At 38.5% G+C, this 21395-nt stretch overlaps 1 protein-coding gene across 1 annotated transcript in view; it reads left to right on the forward strand.

The window, feature by feature from the left end:
• The window catches only part of ACTN2 (actinin alpha 2), a 68648-nt gene that overhangs the window by 10352 nt on the left and 36901 nt on the right, over positions 1-21395 (forward strand). Inside the window, exons 2-4 of the mRNA XM_066178834.1 lie at positions 13415-13529; positions 14682-14801; positions 20788-20874. Of these exons, the coding sequence (XP_066034931.1) occupies positions 13415-13529; positions 14682-14801; positions 20788-20874 (322 nt within the window). The remainder of the gene's footprint in view (positions 1-13414; positions 13530-14681; positions 14802-20787; positions 20875-21395) is intronic.

A 21395-nucleotide genomic window follows, 5' to 3' on the forward strand; every position in this document is an offset into this window, starting at 1 on the left:
CTTTAAAAATCAGTCTCTTAAAACAAGCATGAAATAAAAATGGAAAGTTTTTTAGTCATGAGTTACAATAGTGAAGTAATTCACATGGACAGATTATGTGCTTTGTGTATTGAGAAATACTACACTGAGTAATGTGGCATATATGCCACAGAGGAGCCTTTTGATGCATAATTGGGAATTAATGTATGTGATTTTCCTTTCTCTGTGAGAGTCTCAACTGAAACCTTAGTTTAGATGACAAGTGAAACAAGATTTGGTTATCTCCAAATGTACTAGTGCAAAGACAACATTTACTGTGTAAATGTTTTGGGATCTACTATTGGCATATTTTCCTATCATTTATTGGTGTCAGAGACTTAAGAATGTGTGTTTTGGTGAGGGGCAAAATTGAAAAACTTTCAGTATCTGTCAGAACACCTGCTTTCATGATTATGGAAGTGCTTTAAAGAATGGTGCTAAATTGGATAGGAACATAGTTTTATCCCACTCTGACTGTATTGGCAAATTTATAATGGATCTACTTACCTGGCAATTTATGGAAATTGAAAAATAAATGGAAGTTTATAATGGATTTACTTACTTACCTGGCAATGTAGTGTATAATTACTGGATAAAGATAGCATGGTGAAGAAAATCAACAGAGAAAGCAAAGGAAAGACATTTGGAAATCCAGTCAACTAAATCCTGGATTAGCCTACTTTAATTAATCCTTCTATTTCCAGAGGGCATACCTTTAGTTACTTCCATACTGTAATGTGTGAATGCTTCTTTCATCTCATCCTAAATAATATTTGGCCATTAAAATATTTATCTGCTGAAACAAAACTGTTAGCCAACACTCATAGTTCATGAGCTCTTGGGAAACCAGGAGGAACACTCTAAGGTACAGCTGGTGGAAGAAGGACCTAAGAATGGAAACAATAGGAGATCCTATCTCTTTATTAAGAAGGTTCATTTGGCACTGACAGGGTAGTGGTAGTGCATTTTCTTTGTTTAATGCACTTGAGAGAAAGCCCCAGGCAGTATGAGAGGCATTGACTTCCCCTTTGAAACACACCTGCAGATTTCTTCCTTGCAGATCCACCACAGTATCTCTTTTGGGATTACCTATACTTCATTTTCGACTCCTCACAGGGAGAGGCAAATGAAACAGAGATTGTTCTTTTCTTCAGTAATAGTGAAGATATGGACAATTAGAAAACAGTACAGAGGGAGAGAGAAAACTAAAATGGCTGGTCTCAGATATTCTATCATTGCTGAAAGAGTTCCCTGCAAACCTCTAGGCATTTTTAATGCAAATCTTCTCCTGAAGAGGCCCTCTAGTTTGTTGATACTCTTGTGAAGCAGAAATACAGGTGGTGCTCCAGAATTAACTCATTCCTAGCCACATAGAAATGGGCGAATTTCTTTTGACCCTATCACATTTCAACTTTTTGTCGCATATTTTGGTCCCATGTCATATGAAATACCTTTTCCTATGCTTTTTTTTTCCCCCTCATTTTTTCAATATTTAGATCCTTTGTCTAACTAGCATTTCAAGTGAGACTTCCCAAAGGTCACTTTGCTCAAAAGTGGTCCAGAAAGCACCAGAATTCAAATAGATCTCTGTTCCGTTAACTGAGCATGCCTTCAAAAGTATCAGGAGCTGTCTTAATTTTGTTCACCCAAGATCCATATCTAAAAGTCTTACAGAGAGCAAGAGAGAGGATGCATGGAAAGGAGATATTTGGGCGAGTGCATCAGTACTTCAGAGTTTCTAAGAGAACCTATGCACTTCATGCTCTGCAAGCTCTCTGCTTGGGTCTCTAGTGCCCTGCCTGACTGCTTGGGGAGGGGTATTTGGACAGCACTTTATGAGATGGGAATATGTACCTCTGCATAAATGCAAAGATGCAGTCTTTATTACATGGATGACGGAGTCCATTAAAACTCTTACAAAAACATGTTCATTTCTTTTCAGCACTCAATTCTGTGCAGTGTAGTGGCAAATCTATTTTAATGCCCTGACAACTGGGCAAGAACTAATTTATTTCTAGGCAGGCACTGTGAGGTCCTGTGGCATAAAGTGATTGGGAGTGCTGTGTAAGATGTTAGTAGCCATACTACAGCAGTTTGTAATGTCAGGCTTGCTTGTTTATGGAGTGTACATGCAAGCTCTGCAAAATGCAGTGTATCAGAGCAAAGAATATTTGGTTAGGACCAACTAACTCTAAAGTTAGCTTACCCTGTTAGAGGAAAATACTGTTGTGCCATGCAAATAGCTGGCAGTGCTCAGAGGTTCAGGCTGGATGCTGTGCACTCCCTGCCGTGCTCGTGTAGGAGTACCCTGGTTCTGTCAGGAAGGCACAGGTCCTTGTGGGTGACGCATCTCTGTTTGCTCTGCAGATTTCAGTAGGAGGCATTTTGAAGGGCAAGATTTGGAAGTGCTCCATGTAACCAAAAAAAAAAATTCTCCTATGATTTGTTAGTTTTTGAATTAATAAGTGCTTGAAACAATATGGCAAATTTGAAGAGATAAACATGTTTGTAAACTTTTCCTTTGAGGGAAATAAAAAATCAACATCTGTAAAGAAAAGATAAAAAAAGCCATGCCCAAAACCGGATTATTCAAGACTTTGCATTTCTGTTGTTCCATTGATTCCTTTTGTTTTTTGTGTTTGGTTTTGCTTTCAAAACTTTAATGCCATTTAAGAATCGTGTTCTGAATATACTTGATTCACAGATAATTTTTTCACCAATATTTGTTTTTGAGGATTATGAAATACAAGTTCTTCCACTTTCTACAGCATTTTAAGTTTTCAACATGTACATGAGACTATGAAATACACTCTGTTAATTAGACAAGCTCTGTTGATAAAGACTAACAGAGCCTGTCTAATTCTGCATTTAGAGGTCCCAGTCCATGGAATCTATTTATATTTCACCTCTACTGTGGGATAGAGGTTTTGGACATATTAAGAGGTTCTATAACTTGGAAGAAGTTGTACAGAAAGCTGTGGAAGAGCAAGAACTCAAACAAAGTCATTACTCACAGTCTATCTTTTCACTTTCATTGGAGAATGGAATTTAATATGGAGGCTATTATAACTTGGATATTTGTTTGTAATTTGAGGACTTTGTTTACTTCACAGACTATGCCATTATTTACCATTCTCTGAGGCTAATCTTCCACATTGAGAATGTGCATTGAACAATGCTATGTAATCCAAAATCCAGAGGTATAAATTCTGTTATGACGAGGTATTAACATACCTTTTGGTTTACATAAAAGGCAAAGAGAGTAGGGTCATCAAAAGACTGTTGTGTAACTGTAAATGATGTCATGCATATTGATACTGAAGTAGAAGGGAAAGTGAAGAGGTAAGATCATTACAAACAGCAAGGGATTGCTCCCCATTACTCTATCAGGCTACTAGGAATTGTCCAGGGCTGATATAATACAGCTGGACTTGTGCATTTGGACAAAGGATTCTCATAGAGTATTGCCTGGATGCTGTTGGGGAACCATCTTTTTCCAGGGATTCAGGCATATGATGGGAATGAACAAACTGTACTGCAAAAATAGTCATTCACATGCAAGAGAAAGTTGACTTGCACTGCTTAGCAAGGTGGTGACATTATTAATTAAAAGACTCAGTATTGCAAAGCCTTCCCAGTAGAATATTCTGATAGCTCTCACACCCCAGCTCATGATGAAAGAAAACCTTGTGCTGAAGATGGACTTTGAATTTATTGGTTGGGAATGTGTGGCTGACGGGAACCTTTCACTTTTAGGTCAGTGTTTTGAACCCAGGCCAGGTGAGTAAGTGACAAGGTTGCTAACACATGCAGACTGTTTGGTAATATCTATGAGGTGAGTTGTATGCTCAGTTTAGCTCTCAGGGGGACAGGTGTCCCCATCACTTAAACCACCAGAAATGGCAGCTTCATTGGAGGTGCCCAAAACTGACCTTATTAGTGAGAGGTAGGGACAGTGACTTTTGATCCTAGAGGTGAAAGCTAAAAAGATTTCTGTATGTGAAAATGCTTTCTCAGATTGCATCTGTGGGGTTACTCACAGTCATTGCTATTCTTAACAGTTCCCTGAGCCACTTCTTCTCCATACTGGAGGGGCTGGCACATTCACTAAAGAGTTTAAGGAGAGAAAAATAACTAGCATGTAACTAGATTTACAGTGATTTACAGTAGGAGATAACTGGTTTATGCTTAAAAGCCCAGTTTTGTTTTTAAATGCAGAATTAATGCTGTATGACAGTGAACAGATACTGAAGATGTTGGTAGTTATGTTTTGTTTTCTCTCTGTTCAGAGCAGGTTTGGTTTTGATTCATTTTTTCACAGTTCTATATTTACAAGACATCTATAGTTTTGTCAACTTTCTAATCTCCCTTGCTACTGTTTCTTTATTGGGCTTTTTTTTCAGGGTAGTGTTTGAGCATCTCAATAACACTCATTAATGGTTAATTTTCCCCCAAAATAGTGCTGTGGAATAGAGAGGGTTTATTATTATCCCTGAATACAGAAGTGGGATGCTGAAAAGCACTCAGCTATGGCTAACTTCTGCTCCCATTGTTGTTAAAAGCATTATAATCCCCTGTGAGGAATCAGGGGTCATAATTTGCTCACACACATTACTAAATACTAAAACCCCAAAATCCAAGTTTCTAGAGTTCCAACATTTAAGACAGTAAAAACATTTTTAAAATTCCTGTCTTAAGTGCCTTAAAGGTTCTTGCAAGGCTGGGGAGAAAACACAAATGTCAGGATGTCTTTCTCAACGATGATAATACAAACCTCAGGAAATGTGTGTCCCCATAGAACAGATCATGGAATCCACTTTCATTTTATTTTGGTTTGTTTAGTTCCCATAAGCATTCTTCTGCCTATTGACTTTGACTCTCCCTCCACCCTCTGTTCCTTTTTCTTCAGCTTTGCTTCATTAATGTTCTCTATCTTCACCATCTTCTTTTCTTTTTCTCCAATATCGCTGACAAATCTCCAATACTAGATTTCTTTTGGTAAGGGAAATTAAAAGGGTCATATGAAAATAGAAGATGGAAATGGGGATCACCACTAAAAGAACACCCTGACAGAAACAAAATTTATAGCTACCTTTGCTTGCCAAGTGCTTGGATTCCTACAAGGGAGTTGTTTTCTGCTGAGTGACTTCTTTTTTTGTAGTCGTTGGATCACTTATCTGTCAGGACACAATCTGGCATGAAAAAAAAAGTCTTCTTGATATTCGTCCTTTTCAAGGCTGCAGGGTAGATGTCAGGATATGAATCTTCCATGAAGATCATAGAAAGTATGATAGGGAGAATCAAGACTGCTTGCTTATCTGAATCTGGCTTTCTTCAAGTTATTTAACTGATTTGTTAAGATTAGTTTGAATTGTAGCTCTGTCATGAAACATGCTCGCAGACCCATCCTTTTGCTGTCTTATTCAAATGTGATAAGCATACACTCTGTTATCCAGATGAGTAGGTAAAGGGTAGTATAGGAAATGCTTCAGGGCAGATTCCTACAGAAGTCTGTTCAACAAGCCCTTCCACTTAGAGTGGGCCACTACTCACCATTAGTAGGAATAAACTGACTTGCTGAACACACTTCTTTTCCTCCTGTGGTTTTGTGTTTAGTTTTCCTCTTTGATAAATAGCTGGTTGCTATTGCAACCAACTTAGGTACATGACATAAAAGAGATCTGCTTCTGTAGAGTCTGGGTGGGGGACCTGATGCCTTGGAAGGCTGACCTGAAACAGAGACTGGACAGAGCTAGAGAATAAATTAGGTATTTATTGAAAGGCCTTTAGGATACACCTTGGGCAGGACAGTGCCTGACCAGGGCTACACCCAAGGTGGGCTAAGAATGGTGACAAAATGGCTGACCAGCTATGAGATCTTACATTTTTATAAGTTTTGGTTCATTTCCATATTAGGGTTAAATTGTCCAATTACAGACTCAGGTTGTGAGGTCTCGTTCTTCTTGTTCCTCCCTTCAGTCCACCGTTTATGCTTTTGGGCTGAAAGTTGTCCCTGGTCTTCAGCAGGAAAAGGATTTGTTTTGTCTACCTACTCTGTGAAGAGAGCTTACCAGAACTTAATATGAGTCTCAGAACTACATCCCTAAAGGCAGCACAGAATCTGCAAATGTGAAAACAAAAGCTTAAGGCATCAGATCTTTAACATACTTTGGCTTAACCAGTGCAATGAGGACTAATGGCTAGAGTCTAGATAAAATCACGAGCAGAGGATATGCCTGTACCTAAATGCAGGCTTAGAACTGTAGTACAATGTAAGTTTTTTCTTGCTTGTCCTTGCAAGTTTAATTTTCAATATAAGATTGGATTTAGCAGAAGCTGATGTTTACTTTCCTAGTTTCCCACTTTCATGTAAACAAAATCTGCCAGACCTTTTATAAGACTGTATTTTTCCCTTTCTTATTAAAATTGTCACATGTAAATTTGCCACAGACCATTTTGGTCTGCTCAAATGATGGGAGTGTCTTAAAAAACACTCAGAATTCAAAGAACACATGAGAAGCAGGCAGTGGTTTTGGTTTTTTTTTTCACCCTGACAGTTCCTTTGTCTTTCTAATTCCTTCACCTTAACAAATCGGGTAGCTTGCAATTGTAAAGATAAGAATGAGTATAGATATCACTACTTTTATAAGGCAAGATAAAATCATACCTATGATTTTAGCAAAGGTTTTCATAGGATCCCTACATTTTTTATCTCTGTGTTATTTTTCTGAGTAGGATTCTCTTATTTACATGATGCTTGAAATTCCAAAAATTAGAAGTAAATTTACACCAGCATTTTCATATGCATCCTAAGTGCTTTTAGTCTCCATTAAATATTGCACTTTTTCTTACTTCTGAAATATCAAACTTTTTGTTTGAAAATACATTTTGAATAGGTATTTTCATTTTAAATTGAAAAAAATACTCCAACAGACCCTATGGTATTGCATGTATTTTGAGAAGTCACATAGTTGGATTTTACAGATGCTTTCTTAAAGCTTTCTTAATGGGTGTCATCAACAGTACTGAAAAAGGAAGGGGCTTCCTTCAGGGAATAGAACTGTTGGAGCATTATATTGATGGTCTACCAAAGCTCTGAGCTGTACACTTACTTAAATTTTCACACTTAAGCTTGAGGCTTCTCTCTTGCATGTAAAGATGGGTTTATGTACCTAAAACTTGTCTGCCTTTTCAGCTGATCCAATAAAGATCTCTGCCTGCTCCTAATAAACTGTGCAATATTTTAACTGTTCTAGCCTCTTCTAAGAGCTTGTGAAACCTCTCAGCTTCCTTCCTGTTCTTTCCTTAAGAAAAAAAGGCAGAGGTGAGGATAGTGCAGGCAGTGACCCATACTAGATTTTCCATGCAACTTTCTAGTGCCTGAGTTGTTTTTTTTTCCAATTTAGACCACTGAGACAACATAAACTTCCTCTGTTGCCTCCTCTGAAAGAAAGAACTAGTATCACTCACTTTGTAACAAAAGGCTTGATAATCTTGACATTGCTCAGGGTTCAACGTTGCCAAATTATTCTTCAAGGGATATTTACATGCTCTGGGTGTTTTTTGGTGAGCACTGTAAAACAGACGTGCAGTCATTCAGTACTGGAGGGAGTTGCATGTTTTACAGGAAACCCTAGACTCACACGGGATTAGGCCACCTGCTTTGCAAGGACTGAGGTCTCCCCAGGCTCTTCCATGCAAGTAAAACGCAGAGTGCCAATAAGACGTGCAAAGGCCTGTGTGATGAATGCATCCCTTTGGTGACTTCTCCTGTGAGTGATAAAACTAAGGGACTGGAAGGAAGTTCCCTGAGTTAGTAGAGCAGATCTGCTGCCAGTGCAGAATGTGCCAGCATATCATCTCTGACACCATCTGTTCAGCTATATGGATGATGTGCTGGAGCAGGAAGGGCTTACCCGAGCTTTGGATTTGGGGTACTCTTGATGGAGCTTCTACTCATTTCCATTGGGAGATGGTTCTGTGCTTATCCTTTCTGGTGCTCCCAGGAATTTGGCTTTGACATTGTGCCTGTGGTATGAAGGTTTCCTTTTAATAACATTTTGGAATATGCTAAACCTTTCCCCTACCTTAATCTTCATGCCATCCTTCACAGTGTTTTCTCTCTGCTTCAACTGAGTTGTTGCTACGCTCTGGTACATGTGGTGTTAAAATCCCACTTTGCTTCCTGGTGTTCTGACATGATCCAGTTGTACTGGTGAAGCACCTCTCCTGTTAGAGTTGTTCCAGTTATTTTACTAACATGTGCCAATGTATTTAGGTTTCCACTGCAAGGGAAAAGCAGAGCAAGGGAACAGTTAATAATAATTCAAGCCAACAGCTAAAATGTAATATTTTATTTATTTTCAATTCATAAAAATATACTCATGCATGTATGCAAGTGTAGCTTCTCTAGATGCTCTAAGAACAGCTGAAAGATACCATGTGTAGTTATTGGTTTACATCAAGCTAGTTTAAAAATGCTGTGCAATTTTCTGCTGCGTTTCACCTTCCAGCCTCTTCTTTTGGGAACAGAACAAACAGTTAAGGGAATGAGGGCCAACACAGACTGTATCCTAAGTGCAGAGAAAACCCCTGATTCTGCAGCCATCAGAACATGCTGTGGACACAGGAGCCAGGAGATCATGTTGCAAGTTCACAACTTATATTTTAAAACATGGATAACAGTCAGATGGGAAATTCTTCAAGGGGAAACCTCAGTCTGGCCTACTGGGAATGTTCTGGCAGAGCTCCTTCTGTAACACCCTTGTCATGCACTCAGAGCCCAGTAATGTTCTGTATTATTACAGAGTGAATCACTGCATCCCATTTAGCCTAGAAGTAATGGAGACCCTCAGCTAACACAGAGAGGAAAAGCCCTTTAGAAGAAGGGCTGTAAAGCAGTTTCAAGAAACAACTCTATCAGACTGAAATAATTCAGGATTATATGTATGTAAACAAATGTGTTGAATGTTTGTATTTTAAGTTAGTTTTAGTCAAGTGTGTTCTCCTGCTCTAGTTATTAGAATTTAAGGTCCATGAAAAACAAGTTGTGCTTCTGTTTTCCTTAGCAGGCATAGAAAGTATTAAATTTCAAGTAAAACAAGTGACTCCTTTGAGCAAGTAGCCTTTCTTGGGCTAGTGATAGGGGTACAGACAAGCAGACACATGACTTTTGAAATAAATATTACTTTTGAACATTTGTAAATACTTTTGCAGACAGAAATTGGTTTGAGTTGGAGTGAATGAAAGGCAGTGAGTGAAACCTTGACATGAGATATATGTACTGAATAGGATGCAGGTCCCCAGTGCTTCATTAGGCTGAATCCACTTGTGAATTTCGATACTGAGTGCAAGCAAACAAATCTTTCTGAACTTGAGTGTATTCCCTGTGCACGCAAGTTATGCTGCTGCTTTAGTGATATTCATTATAGACTCGCTGTTGGTTCCAAACTTGAAATTTACATCTTCAGGAGGTGGAACAATTGTCTTGACTCACCAGTATTGGAGGGTTTGGTGACTGGTGCTTTCTCAATTGTCTTTATCCATACTATTACGTGCACATGTGAAACTTGTTATCATAGCATCTTGTTTTCTGGCTGTGAACCACTATCAAAAGTAAGTTATCCTTACACTCACATAAAGAGGACATGTGGGCTTTTGCAGAACTGTAGGACAACTCAGATCTCAAACACATCATTTTTCCCAGCAAGGCATGTCTTTCACTGTGCCTGTGTAACAATATTTGTACAAATTTGGCATACCCTATTCTTTTTCTGGCATTATCTGCAGTTGATTGATAATTAATTAGGGATATCTCCTTTTGCTGCCCCTTGGTTGCAATTTTATTTGTCAGAGATGTGTAAAATTAAGTGGCCTGAATAAATTACCAGGTAAGAGGTTTTTTTTTTCCCATAGGTATACACTTTGCCATGACAGATCTGTGAACTGTGGAGAATATGGTATTGGCAGTCTTCACAAGGAGGCTAAGTGGACATAGAACATAAACTGCATTCTCTTTCCTGGAGTTAGTGTTTCCAAAATAGATCTGTGACAGCAATAGACAATTAATGGTGCATTAAGAGAACATTCACCTGTGGGATTGGAAATTCTTTGGCTTCCTGCCCTGCATCCCCTCTTCTGAGGACCCTCCTCTCAGAATGTTAGCAAACTTTCTCTTGTAATAGCAAACTTGGAAAGGAGAAAATTTTATTTATTTATATTTTCAATTTGTAGAGCCACTTAGAGTAAATAAATCCTAAAAAGAAATGTCTAGCTTTGTAGACACTTATTTGTGTCCTTCCTGGTATTCAGCTTGGTGCCTTCAGTCCTGCTTTGTTTCTCTGGGCAATCTGATACTCTGAAATGTTCTCTACAGCTCAGCAGAAAAAGGAATTTGCTTTGTCTAAGTCATTTAATAGCTTTTAAATCCCAATGGATTACAAATTTCCAGGGTACTATATGCTGGCTGTATCTTGATCTCCAGGACTTGAACATGCTTTGAATTGTTTCTCAATATCTATGAATAGAATTGTTAGTTAAAGCCAAAGCAGTGAGAACAAGAGGTGTCACAGAGGGATGGGGGTTAAATAAAATGTGGAGTGAGGAAACTGTTAAAATTTGCAACTTAAATTGTGCATTAGCCTTCATGCAGTCTCTAATTAATTGTACCACTGTAACATAGTTAACACTTCCCTAAGTATCATTTCTATAAACATGTTTAGTCCTGGGGAAAATAAACTAGTTGGGAAGGCACCAGACTTAAGAAGCCACACACCAAGAGTCTGCTGTAACATATTGCAGGGGCATTTCCATGAGGCACAGGACAACTGTTGGAATGAGACAGAGAGCACCAAGTCATGGCCTGGGACACTGATAAAACAGAAAACTGAGCAATTGTAGTTTAAATAAACGATGTAACTCTCTTATTCTACATATAGAAGGTAATCAAAACTATCTAGATACAGATGGTCTAAATAAAGACCCCCATCACTGTAAAGTGCTTCAGCAGAACTTGTTATCTCATGGATGGAAGCCTTGTGGTAATTCCAAGTTTATCCTTCAAAATGATACAAATGCATTACAACTGGAAAGAATCTTAAATAACCTACAAATATAAAAAAAGTAGATAATAAAAACCACTCTGTCATCAAATTATTGAAGACAGCTTGACTCAGCAATAGCAGCATCTTCTTGCCCATATCACAGCAACATAGGCTTATTATTGTCTGCATAGAATGAATGAGAAAATCATTTATCTCCTAGGAAATTCAATGCCATAAAAATGCCTGTTTTCAAGATAAACTATTTAAATTATTTGAAAACTTTGTGATCTTTGAGCTAAGAAGTGTCAGGATCCATTTCTTCTTAAGAAACTGAGAAGTAGCCTTCTTCACAGTAGGCATCAGATTCATATTTTAAGACTTCTCAACTGGTGAGGTTGTTGCCATTAAACTCTTAATTAAATGAAAAATGAGGAAAACTCATTTACTTGAGTGGTACAAGGTGAACATTTACCAGAAATATCTGAAGGAAATGGCTGAGGTTTTTCTCCAACATCCTCTCTGAGTTTATGATGGTGTGCTTGGAACAGTTCTACAAACTGCAATAGCATCTGCAAATTAGCTCATGTCCATCACTTAAGCTTAATTAATGAAAGGCTCATTTATTTAAAGGTTCAGATTTCTATTATTTATTGCCAGTTTGCCATGCAAGGTTCCTGTGCATTTACCTGTGAGTGCTTTCAGCTTTTTCTTTCTGTATTGCCATAGTATTCTTCCTTCCAAGAAGCTTGTAATATTTCTTAACGTTTACAAATGACTTAATGTGGTGCTAAGCCTTTTGAGATACATACCACCAAAACAAGATACTGCTTGAGGCAGACAAATTAGTCTTATAAACTAGATCCTAACCCTATAATGACCCAAACCAAATGCCATCCTATCACTCCATCCTGTCATGCCCTGAGGGTGGAGGTGCCTAGAATCTGTGCTCTGAGGATTGGTATACTCTGGTTTCAGGTCTCTCATGAACTCAGTAAAGCTATTTACCTTAAAATGAGGCGTGTTCTGCCTTCCTGAGTGGAAGCTATCATCCCTTTATTAAAATGTGTGTGCAGATATGCTTTAGCTGCATCCTTACTTAACCTGATACGCACACAGAACAACTTACATCCCTACCTACAATTCATCCTCTGCTTGTTGGCACAAACCCCTGCCTAGAAACACTTCCAGAATTTTCTTCTCTCTCCTCCTTTTTCCGGGTGCCTAGAATTAGGGATTTCACTGCACAGCTCTACCATATCCACTTTTTGCTTCCTTTCAATTCAATAGGAGAAGATGGTAAAAGGAAGCTGTTCCTTGTCAGGGTAGAAGCACTGAGAAAAGATCCCAGTAAGCTGTCCATCAATTCTTCACATAAACTGAGTCAAACCCAACAGTAGACACAATGTTATTGTTTAAGATTAGACCATTTGGGAAAATTCAGTCCATGTTTTCTTAAGGTATCATATCTGTCTAGAATTTGCAGAATTCAGTTCCAGGGCGGATCTTTGTCTTGATCTACTGGCCTTCCTTATTCTGTTTCTGAGAGATCAGAAATTAGATAGTCTAAAGACAGGCAAGAATAAAGAAGGCCAAAGGGAATTTCTTATTTGCAACTGGGATATATCTTGTTTTTTAACTATTTGAATTAAATGTTTTTAAGACTAGAAATTTGATGTAGCAAAAGAAGGAGAATTCCAAATTTAAGACAATTTTAAGAAGCTGAAGTCTAACTTGCTAAAAATCTAGTAACAATGGCTTTGTTATATATCTAAACACCTGCTAAAATACCTAGTAAATACAAACTTGCTTTATGTATCTTAACAGATGCTGAAAAGCAAGGACAATTTGTCAGAAGGCTGAGAGAAGTAATGGATATTTATAACCAGACCAATTTAATTACTAAGTTTCATAGCAGGCTGTGTTTTGACTTCATTCATACAAAAGGTAACATGTATATAACCTCTGCAATGGAATTAGCTCTGGTTTTCACCTCTGCAAGTAAAAGCAGACTTGATTATTCACTATGGACACAAAAATATTCATGGTTGCTTTTGTGACCATTTTTTCCCTGCCAACGTAAGTATCTGCATTTGTGTCCAAATTTTGCCTTTATGTGTGGAACTTCTTCTGAAGATGCATCTGCAAGCAGAATCTAGCACAAAATGGTTTTTATTCAAGAAATTCTTGGCATCTTCATGAACATCTGGGATAAGAATCTTGTGCTTGGCAACATGTATAGAATGATGGGAGCTGGACATCCAAATCTCAGATGCAGTGTTTACTCAGATGGCTTAGCAGTTGTTTGGAAAATGCTTTGTTGATAAATATATATATTTTTTTAATTGCTGTTACAGACGTTTACAGCCTGGTGCAATTCCCACCTCAGGAAAGCAGGCACACAGATTGAAAACATTGAGGAGGACTTCAGAAATGGCCTCAAACTCATGCTCCTCTTGGAAGTTATCTCAGGTTAGCTAAAACAAAGTTTTCTGTGTATTTACAGCACACTAACCCAAACACTCTTTAAGGAACAAAAATTGTTAACTATTCAAAACAGTGAGCACAAACTCTAAGTAAACTGAAAAGGGAGAGATGAAACACACTGTAAAGCAAAAAGGAGGGTAAAAGAAGCTCTGCTTTTTGCTTGTCTTCAAAATTTTCTGGTTTGTGGTTATCTTCTAGGATATCACAGTGTATCAGGGTATCATTGACATCACAGTGTTGTTGGACAAACCAAAAACATTGAGGACCTTGTCTTAGCCCCTAACACTTAAAAAACCTTTGTACTTAGGTTACAAATTCATTTTATTCTGCTTTTAGCATAAACATTTTGCTTTGCTTTTAATGACTTTATTGGATGTACCAACACTTTCAAAAGTGAGTGCCTAAAGCGCACCTAGATCAATATTTACTCCCAAATAAAGGGTCTTATTTTTCAAGAGTGGAACATCCAAGGACTTTTGCTAACTGATGTAAACTCACAATGTCCCTTTTGTTATGCATTATTCAGAGGAGCAGTCTCCAAGGTAAGATCAGAATGCCCCTTAATGGGAAGAGAATAGCTCAAGCTACAAACATACAAGACAGTTTAGATTTTTGTTGGAGATTTCAGTGTGGAAAGAAATTTTTCAAATGATCATTCTTTATGAAATGGAGAATCTTTTTAGAAATTATTATTCTTTGTGATCATTTGAAAAGATAAGTTTGTTAAAACACATCAGCCCTATGCTCTGAAGTGAACTGTTCTGCTGTGCTGGATGAGGTTGTTAGAAGCCATTCTTCTTGGTCAGATGTGCAAGGATGCTATGGCTGATCTGCTGGATAAAACCTTAAACATATCTTCCAGATGTTTAGGGCAAACAGAATTTTTACTCTGGTTTTACTGCTATATCAGAAAGATCAAAATCAGATGCTTCAACATTTGAATTTTCTTCTCAGGGTTTGGTTCAAATCTCTTTGGCATTCTTTCAGAAAAATACCTGTTAATATAATTGCTGACTTTTAAGTAGTGTTAGGGCACATCCACTCTTGATTTCCAATCACTTTTATGTCTGTGTATATAAGACAAGGTGTATGTAAGGTGTATATAAGAATAAACATATTAAATTTGTTGTTCTGCAGGGGAAAGGCTACCGAAGCCAGACAGAGGGAAGATGCGCTTCCATAAAATTGCAAATGTCAACAAAGCTCTGGATTACATTGCCAGCAAAGGAGTGAAACTTGTGTCAATTGGTGCAGAAGGTATGTGACAGATCTTGACGGTGCACCTTGCTTAGGTCACATCACCAGAGCAGTCTGGTGGAGACCCTTGGGCACATTATGTGCACTATTCTCTGCATATGGGTGCCTCAAAAATCCCTTATTGTTGATTGCTGGACGGCATCTGTGAAAGGACACAAGGTGGAAATTTTTGGGCACCTGGAGAGGGATAGGGGTATAAAATGAGCACTAAGCTTAGTCTATCTCCAAGGTTAAATTGAATTGTCTGTGTTTCAGTAGGTGTCCAGATAATGATTTTTTTTTTTTCTTACAGAACATTTTGGTTTTTCCATACATTATTAAAAGTAAGGAACTCCTTTATAAACCAGGTTGGATGCTAGGGTGGGCTTTATACAGTCTGGCATCTTTAGGAGATATTCAGACAAAACAAAGACTGACATCACCGCTGAGTGGCTGGAACCTACTCCCACTTTATTAGGTGATTTTCTGCAGCTGTGTTTCTAAAAATCAGATGAAGAGTTAAGGGAACCATCAAAAGAAACTGGTAGCTGGGGAGAGATTGAACATATGAAGAAAGTGGAGTGGGATGCTATTTACTAAAATAATTGCTTTTTTATTGTTCTGCTGTTCAGGTAGCTAAGTACCAACATGTGGCTGGCTAGCTAGATTCTGATAGATGTAAACTGAGCTAAAGAAGGCAGACTCTCACTGTAAGTGAATCTATGCCTCTATAAGAGATTCAATTAATTGTTTAAAAATGACAAAGGTGTGTGTAGAACTTGTTGCTCCATGAAGATATTTGCATAATGGTTTCCATAGCTATTACCATACCAAGAATGATGTGGCTAGCATGATATCCAGCTACTTTTGATTCCATAGCCTCAATGATGTGCTTTCAGTTCTTTCTCCCCCATTCTAACGTGTCCTTAGAGCAAAATTTTGGCTGTAACTTTACGATGATGATAAGCACTCCTATATTCTACTGATATTTTTAGGCCTTTTTAGATTGATTTATGAGCTGCTTCTTCCGGTTTCCAGATTTCTACAGGCTTATATGTAAGCTTATTCTGTCTTCCAAGCCTTGATCCCAGGAAGGTTACTGTAATTGTGGATGGAACTGGAGATTCATTATGTGGGATAAGGGTATCTGTAGAAATAATGGAGGGATCTGTCAGCATTCATTGGTTTTACTATGGTTTGACCTAGCCCACTTGGTTCTTCAAGTATTGCTCACCAAATACGATCAGCTTCTAGATCTAGAACTCAAAAATCCCAAGAAATGTGCTCTATGGGCAGAGCATTTGTTTGAGCTCACTCTTTATTTATTTGAGACTGAACTGGGTGGGTCACCTGAGTCCAAATCCATACCATCTGTCTTTAGGCACATAAGAGAATTTTTGGGGGAATGTATCATCAGTGGGGAGAAATGGGCAATTCCCATAGAAATTTCGGATCTCAGAAGAGCTCTATTGCATTTCAGAGCTGCCTGGCTTCCTCCATCAGTTGTACAGACTGCTGGGGGACCTAGGCCCTTTGCTCAGTTAAATGAAGCGGGATGGAAAAATGTGCTGCTACCTTAAACCTCTGCAGGAAGGCTCTTCTGAGAGCGACATGGCAGTGAATGGACAGCAGAGGGTACTGAAGAGACAATTTATCTGTGGAAATGAAAATTATGAGTTACAGATGCCTGTTTTGATAGCTGGTGAAGAAATGCTGACATTACAGAGCAAGGAACAAGTGAAAGGTAGTTTGTCATGTTCTGCTCTGAGACTCTGAGGCTTCCTAACCAAAACCAGAGTGTAGCAAAAGGAGTATCTTGTAGGACAGAGTGGTTGTTCTCACTGATCACGGTTTGCACAAGGCTGGAGTATTTAAACCAAGATACATCAGCTCATAACTGCTCCTGAAAGGAGCAAGCCAGCCCTCTGCACTCCCATCTCCCTTATTTTGCCCCGTTTATTGCTGGTCACCACTGCCTGGGTACTCAGGCTGGGGAACAGCACTTGAGCACTTCCTGAAGGCAAAACATCTGGGATAACTCAGATCAGACAATGAAAACATTTAATCTAACCCTGCTGTTCTCCTTAACAGCAACTGGCATGGGTTCAGACGATCTGTGATTTAGGTTCTCCATGATAATTCCCTTTGGGAAGGTGGAGGGAAAAAGGGCAGTAACCTGTTCCAGCTTTTCAGGCACTTGCTGCAAGTTGACTGTCCATGCATTCAATATTTATTCTTGCATGTAGCAGCAGGCCATACCTGCTTAGTAACCCAAAAGATTAAGGTGATGGTTTTAAGCTATTATTCCCTGTTTCTGGAATTTTCAATCTGTAAAGTGGATGTATTAAAAGCAAAACCAAATGAATTATCATTTAAAAATCCCTAAATTCTTAGCTGGAAGCATGGGAGAAAAATTCACGGCTACTGTGATAGCTTAGGTGCAGAGAGGAGCCTGTCATTGTAAGACATGACACTATGCCGAGTATGGCCTGATGCCCACATTAGATTACATCCATGTGGGCAGGAGCAGAGAGATTCACGTGCCTCCCCCTCCCACTCTAAACAGGCTGAACACAAAGCCAGCTCTGGCACATACTTGCTTAGTGCCCTGTTAAGTTTACTGCATCCCCTCTACTAAATTTGCTACCTAAAGCACAGCCTTGTGCTGATACAGCAGTGCATTATCACATCTGACTGGGTATGGTTTCACAGTGTGGGACCTCTGGCACCAGTGTGTGTTTAAAGAGTCCCTGTGCCCCCTGGAACTGCATTCTTGCTCCCACACTTCACAGCCCTGCCCTCTCACTCGGGCTGACAACTGTTGCTGGAGACTGGATCAGCAATCTGATCTGTTTTAAAAACACACTCCACTTCTTTTTTTTTTTTTTTTTTCTTTTTTTTTTCTTTTGTTGCATTTTTCAGTGTTGTTGACTGGGCAGTCATTATAGTAGATTGGAGGGAATGCCAGCAAGGAGACAGAGCACAGTCTCCTTAAGTTTGTTTTGTTATCAAAGTCTACAGCTCCTTAACTCTCTGCCCCTGTGTGTGAGCATGGGGCACGTGGGCTTGCCTGCACCCATCTGTTTGGGCATTCTTTGAGTTACATGGATGCTTGGAATACTTTTTAATTTCCAAAGCATGAAAGTTTTGTATCTAAATCTGCTGAGGATCATATTCCATTATCTGACATACTGAATGGTGAAGAGCATGTAGGCCCAAGGGGAACAACTGGCATCTAAAATGGGGCCTCAAAATGGTGACTCCTGTGGGACATCAGTACAAAAATAAAATAAGTATTTTTAAGGGATATTCTTTGAAGTCATCGTTATTATTGTTCTGAACCTGACTTCTCTGGGCTGTTTGTGGAGTGGAGAGAGTTGATCACTTTTAATTGTGATGCTGAGCAGGACCCAAATTTATCTACTCTGGCCTGTCTTATCAAAGAATTCCTCTCTCCACTGGTCATGAAATGAGACTACAGAGTCTAGAAGCTAAAAGAAAAAACTGTGAAAGTAATCCTAATGAACCATTCACAGTCCAGGACTTAGATGGTTTCCCTTAAGTTTTAAAAAAGTGCAGTAACTCCATTTGCAAGGTATTTGCATCCTGAATGAAATCAACTAGATATGGAGAACTACAAAGGACAAGTATCCTGTTAATTGGAAATACTTCCGTACTGCTTTTCTGGGAAGTGGGAAAAATGTTAAAGACCAAATGACCTGTGAATCTGCTACAAGAAGGATAGAATAAACAAATAAATAAACAAATAAAACACCAAAGCAGAATTAAAAAAAAATGGGATTAAACCTTTGAGAAATTGCTTTGCTTTACTTTTTCCCTAGACAGTATTTATTTTTTTCCCCTTGATTTTCTCTTCTCTTCTTTTCTGCCTTTCATCCCCAGAAAGCTGTAGCTTTGTGTATGTGAGGGGTAGGAGCTATATTCCAGCAAGAGCAAGCAGGCAGTGTGAAAAAAATTAATGAAGTCTTCTATTGACCTGCAGAAGAAAATTATAGGAATGAATCAATACCTTTTTGTCACTGATACTTTTCAATATTTTAACAACTTTGGTTTTCTTCCGTGTCTTGTACAGGAGATGGTTTTTTTTGGTTTTTTTTTTTTTTTTTTTTTTTTTTTTTTTGGGGGGGGGGTTGATTTATGCTAGCAGTTTTATGAGAAACCAAAGCTGGCAAATCACTTGAAAATCCTCCTGAGGCACAACACAGAAAATTCCCTCTCTTGCTCTTTCATTCTGTGTGTGTGTACATACGGATATGTAAATCAAAAAAATGATGTAGTGATTATGCAAATCTATTAAGTGATTGCCTGACAATCAGCAACTGCCTCCTGAGTATTTAAATACATTTATTTTACATTTGAAGAAATTTGTCTTTACTGTATATATGTATCAGACATCCAATCAAAATAGTGAAGTGTTGGTTTTTATCCAAGTGACTTGACTTCCCCAGGAGGAGGGAAGAAAGAGCAGTAGCTACACGCTCTAATTGCCATTTGGTCCTTTTTTTTGTCTGGAAGGGTTTTGTTTTGAGATTTGAGGTCTTTCAGGACCAGTAAGGCAGGATGCATGGAAGGCAGGCAGAGTGGTGTAAGAAATCTGGAAAATTAGTGCAGGATCCAAAGGCAAAAATTTGAAATTAGCCATTTATATATAAACTTGAATTATCACACTAACAAAATAAGTATAGGGTAGTGATGGGTTACATATTTCCTATCACATTTGTTAATTCCAGAGGTTCAAATGACAGCTTGTGTCACGTCCTACTGCAATTGAACATGTATCTCAAGTCCCTGAGACAGCAGCTGCTCTTGTTCTCTAAAAGCTGCCCCTGGATTCAGGCAATTTTAAGTAGCAGAGTGACTGCATTTTCTGCTGGCACCTCTACTGGCATTTGATGTTAAATAGAGGAAATTCCTCCTGCTGCATGTTCCTCCTGGCCCAGAACACCAGTGGGCCCCCAGGCAGACACAGCTGCTTCACTTTTTGAAGAAGGCTGGAGGTGACTTTTAAGTAGGGGAGCAGCTGGTGCCTGCCCTGCTCCACTGCTCTTTCAGTGTGAGGTGACTGGAAAGTCAGTCTGCAGACCCACCTCCTCCCTTCCCAATGCTGCACCCTCCTTATAGTCTCACTATGTTTTTCTGAGTCTCTTGACTTACTTTTCAGAACAATTTAACATTACCACCACACTTAAGTGATCTGGCAGTACATTTTTTGGTGTTGGGAAGTTAAAATGGTATCACTTAATTAAAATGTGGGAGAATTGGAGTCTGACCCGGCTTGTGGCAGGGATTCCCATGTTCCCTGTGTTATAGGTAGTCTCAAGCAGTCTTGGAACAAATTGAAACCCGAGAGGTAAAAAAACCCCAACCCATTTATATTAAAGATACTTAAATGTGTGTGCACTTCAGAGCATTGAGGCGTTGCAGCCTCGTGGCTGTGGTTCTGAGCAGCTTGGCAGGAAGCTGTGTAGCTCAGTGTCAGGAGGGTGCTGTGTCTTCTTCATGTCTTGTCTGGGCTGGCACCAGAGGTAAATTCTCAAACATGTCTAAATAGTATAGGGGAAATTCTGAGTACCATTTTATTATAAAACAGTAGTTACTGTCCTGTGGTTTCTTAAAAATTGGGGTAAGACCCCAATATTTTTTGGTTCTTTTGTCAAACTTTCAATATTTCCCTTCATATTCTCTCTAAAACCATCCTAAAAGGTAAAGACTTCAAACTGTTACAACTACCGAAAGAGAAGCCTTTTACCACGGAAGGACTGAAGTGACCTTAACCTCAGTAACCTTCAGTCCTACTGACAGAGTAGCACAAGCATGAGTTTGTTGAAAAATGAATCCAGGTGAACTCTGTGTGAATGAAAAAATAGAGTAGAAGTATAATTAATTTATTAGTTACAATGTATTATTTATAGAAATAGATTTTTAAATAACATGAAATTGAAAGAAGCTTTTAAACTACTACTACTATATCTATTTTTCACCTTAGAAATCGTGGATGGCAATGTGAAAATGACCCTGGGTATGATCTGGACTATCATCCTTCGTTTTGCTATTCAGGATATTTCAGTGGAAGGTAAGAGTAATACAACTATGTTAAATAATTAGGAAATTTCTTTAAAGACATTTTTAAATGAATTGTGTATAAGTGAAAGGAGCATTTTAAAAATAATTTTTTTCACAGAAACAGATACTGTAAGCTCTGTACCTGGTGACAAAATGAATTTCTGGAGGGAAAATTATTTACTCTCTTTATCTTGACAGAGACCTTGAGCCAGCTTTCTAAGTACAGAAGTTCTGGTCATGTCTCTCAGCTACAGAGACAGAAACATGACTGTGTTTCTGAGCTTCTAAGCTGTACCCTTTGTGTTTGGTACCATTTCCAAAATACATTTTTAGTCCTCCCTATTTGTCACATTCTTTGTAAATAAATATTCTCTGATTATATCCCTCTTCTTTCTGTCTATCACTTTTTCCCCACAGTGTTTCAGATTTTTTTTCTTAACTTCCAATTGGTAACTGGCTCCAAAAAGCATATTGCTACAATATGACAAAGCATAGACTTTAAATCAAGTCTATGCTTTGAAAGTCTAGAAT

The sequence above is a fragment of the Chamaea fasciata genome, unplaced genomic scaffold (genome assembly GCF_029207755.1).
Source record: "Chamaea fasciata isolate MVZ Bird 193981 ecotype frontalis unplaced genomic scaffold, bChaFas1.0.hap1 SCAF_3, whole genome shotgun sequence".
In the NCBI taxonomy this organism is placed as follows: Eukaryota; Metazoa; Chordata; class Aves; order Passeriformes; family Sylviidae; genus Chamaea; species Chamaea fasciata.